At 40.0% G+C, this 1,591-nt stretch overlaps 1 protein-coding gene across 1 annotated transcript; it reads left to right on the top strand.

Annotated features, from left to right (window-relative positions):
• The first annotated feature begins 1,114 nt into the window (after positions 1 to 1,114).
• On the top strand, positions 1,115 to 1,591 carry LOC131172881 (proline-rich receptor-like protein kinase PERK2). Its single transcript, XM_058134416.1, has one exon. The coding sequence runs from the start codon at positions 1,115 to 1,117 to the stop codon at positions 1,589 to 1,591; it is 477 nt and encodes a 158-aa protein (XP_057990399.1).

The raw sequence follows: 1,591 nt of genomic DNA, 5'->3' as shown, positions 1-1,591 counted from the left end.
TTCATTTTCATTTTCAGTTTTCACCCTCATTAATCTCAAAAGTGACATTTGTTTATCTTTTGTAGGTCATTCATGAAGATGGGGCAAATTAACACTTGTAGCAAAAAGAAAGAATTGAAAGGGAGCAAGTATAAGCAAAATTCTGCAATTTATCCAGTACCTGTGAACAGTAACACCTTTAAACTTGTGCTAAATTGCTGATATTGCAAACTACTTGATAGTACATGTTTGATTTTGTGTTTTGTGTAAATTCTGTGAAATGCAACTTGAATGAGGATCAATTTTGATATTTAGGACTGATGTGAGCTTTATTAAAGTGCAAAAATAATGTTTGTTGAGTTTCACCTTTTAGTGTATATATAATTTTGTAGTCTGATAGGAATTTGCATATTTTTGTTTGAATTGCTGCTAGTTTTTGTAATCTGCAGATTTTGGTTATTGTTTATGCTACTGTTCATGCTGTTTAAAAGGTCAATTTCTATGTCTTTTCTGCAATTTTTGATTGATTGGAACTTGTCTCAAATGCTGCTGAAAATGTGCTTTTGGTGTAAGTTTAGAAAGAAGACCATTTCATTAAGTGTGCAAAAGGTAGTCACAATTAGTGCCTTAATTGAAAAATGCTTGCATGAGCTAAATGAAAATATATTGTGTTTGATGAGTGCTAAGAGATGATGAACTTAAATCCCTCAATTTTATGGTGTTTGTGTGTATTTGGTAATTGCTGAGGGTCATAATAGAATTCCATAGCTTTTGGACTGTTTTTGGCAAGCAAAACCATAATTTTTCCCAAAACCTACCGAAACTTGCTGATGACATTGCTTGTCAAGCAGAGTCTTAAGCAAATTCTGCTGAACCTTATGCTAACCCCAAGCATGGCCCATCTTACAACAAGTCTGCCCCACAATTTAAAATAGCCCAAAATGTCCATCAATTTTCCAAAAGCCTCGCCTACACTCCCGATAAACCTCGTCGACTCCTTTCCCACGCCATTTTTTCCGGCAATCTTTACAGGAAGCCGAAAGGTTTCTTTCTTTTCATTAAAATGGTAAGAACTAAAATGTGGTCTTCCCACAAACCCAAACTCAGTAGATTTCGACATTCTGTCAAATCAAAAATGGGTATTCCATCCTCATTGCCCACAAACCCTAACTTGACCCAGTCGCGCTCCTCGCCACCGCCACCACAAACACCGCCATTACCTCAATCGCCACCACCTCAGTCACCACCACTACCCCCAAGCCAAATACCACCTCTCATTCCGCCGACTCCCCTCTCGCCGCAAACCGACCCGCAAAATGAAACACCAATTCTCGACACCCATTCCCAAGAACCAGTGCCTGAGCCTGCGCCTACTCAAACGAAAACCAAAGGCAAAACTAAAAGGGCTGCAGGTAGGCCCAAGGAAACCCCTGTCGAAAAACGAAAACGAGTACCCTCTGTTCCTTTCGACCTAAATTCTCCACCTCAGCCATCCTCTGAACCGACCAAAGAAAAGGACTGTGTCTTCCTCGCAAACTCCAGCACCAGTGGTCCAAACACCAATACCTCAGTCTCCCTTACACTCTCCAGCACCTGCGTCATCTGTAGATAA

This window comes from Hevea brasiliensis, chromosome 14 (assembly GCF_030052815.1).
Source record: "Hevea brasiliensis isolate MT/VB/25A 57/8 chromosome 14, ASM3005281v1, whole genome shotgun sequence".
Lineage (NCBI taxonomy): Eukaryota > Viridiplantae > Streptophyta > Magnoliopsida > Malpighiales > Euphorbiaceae > Hevea > Hevea brasiliensis.
Note: the sequence above shows the minus strand (reverse complement) of the source record. Positions and strands in the feature narration are given on the sequence as shown.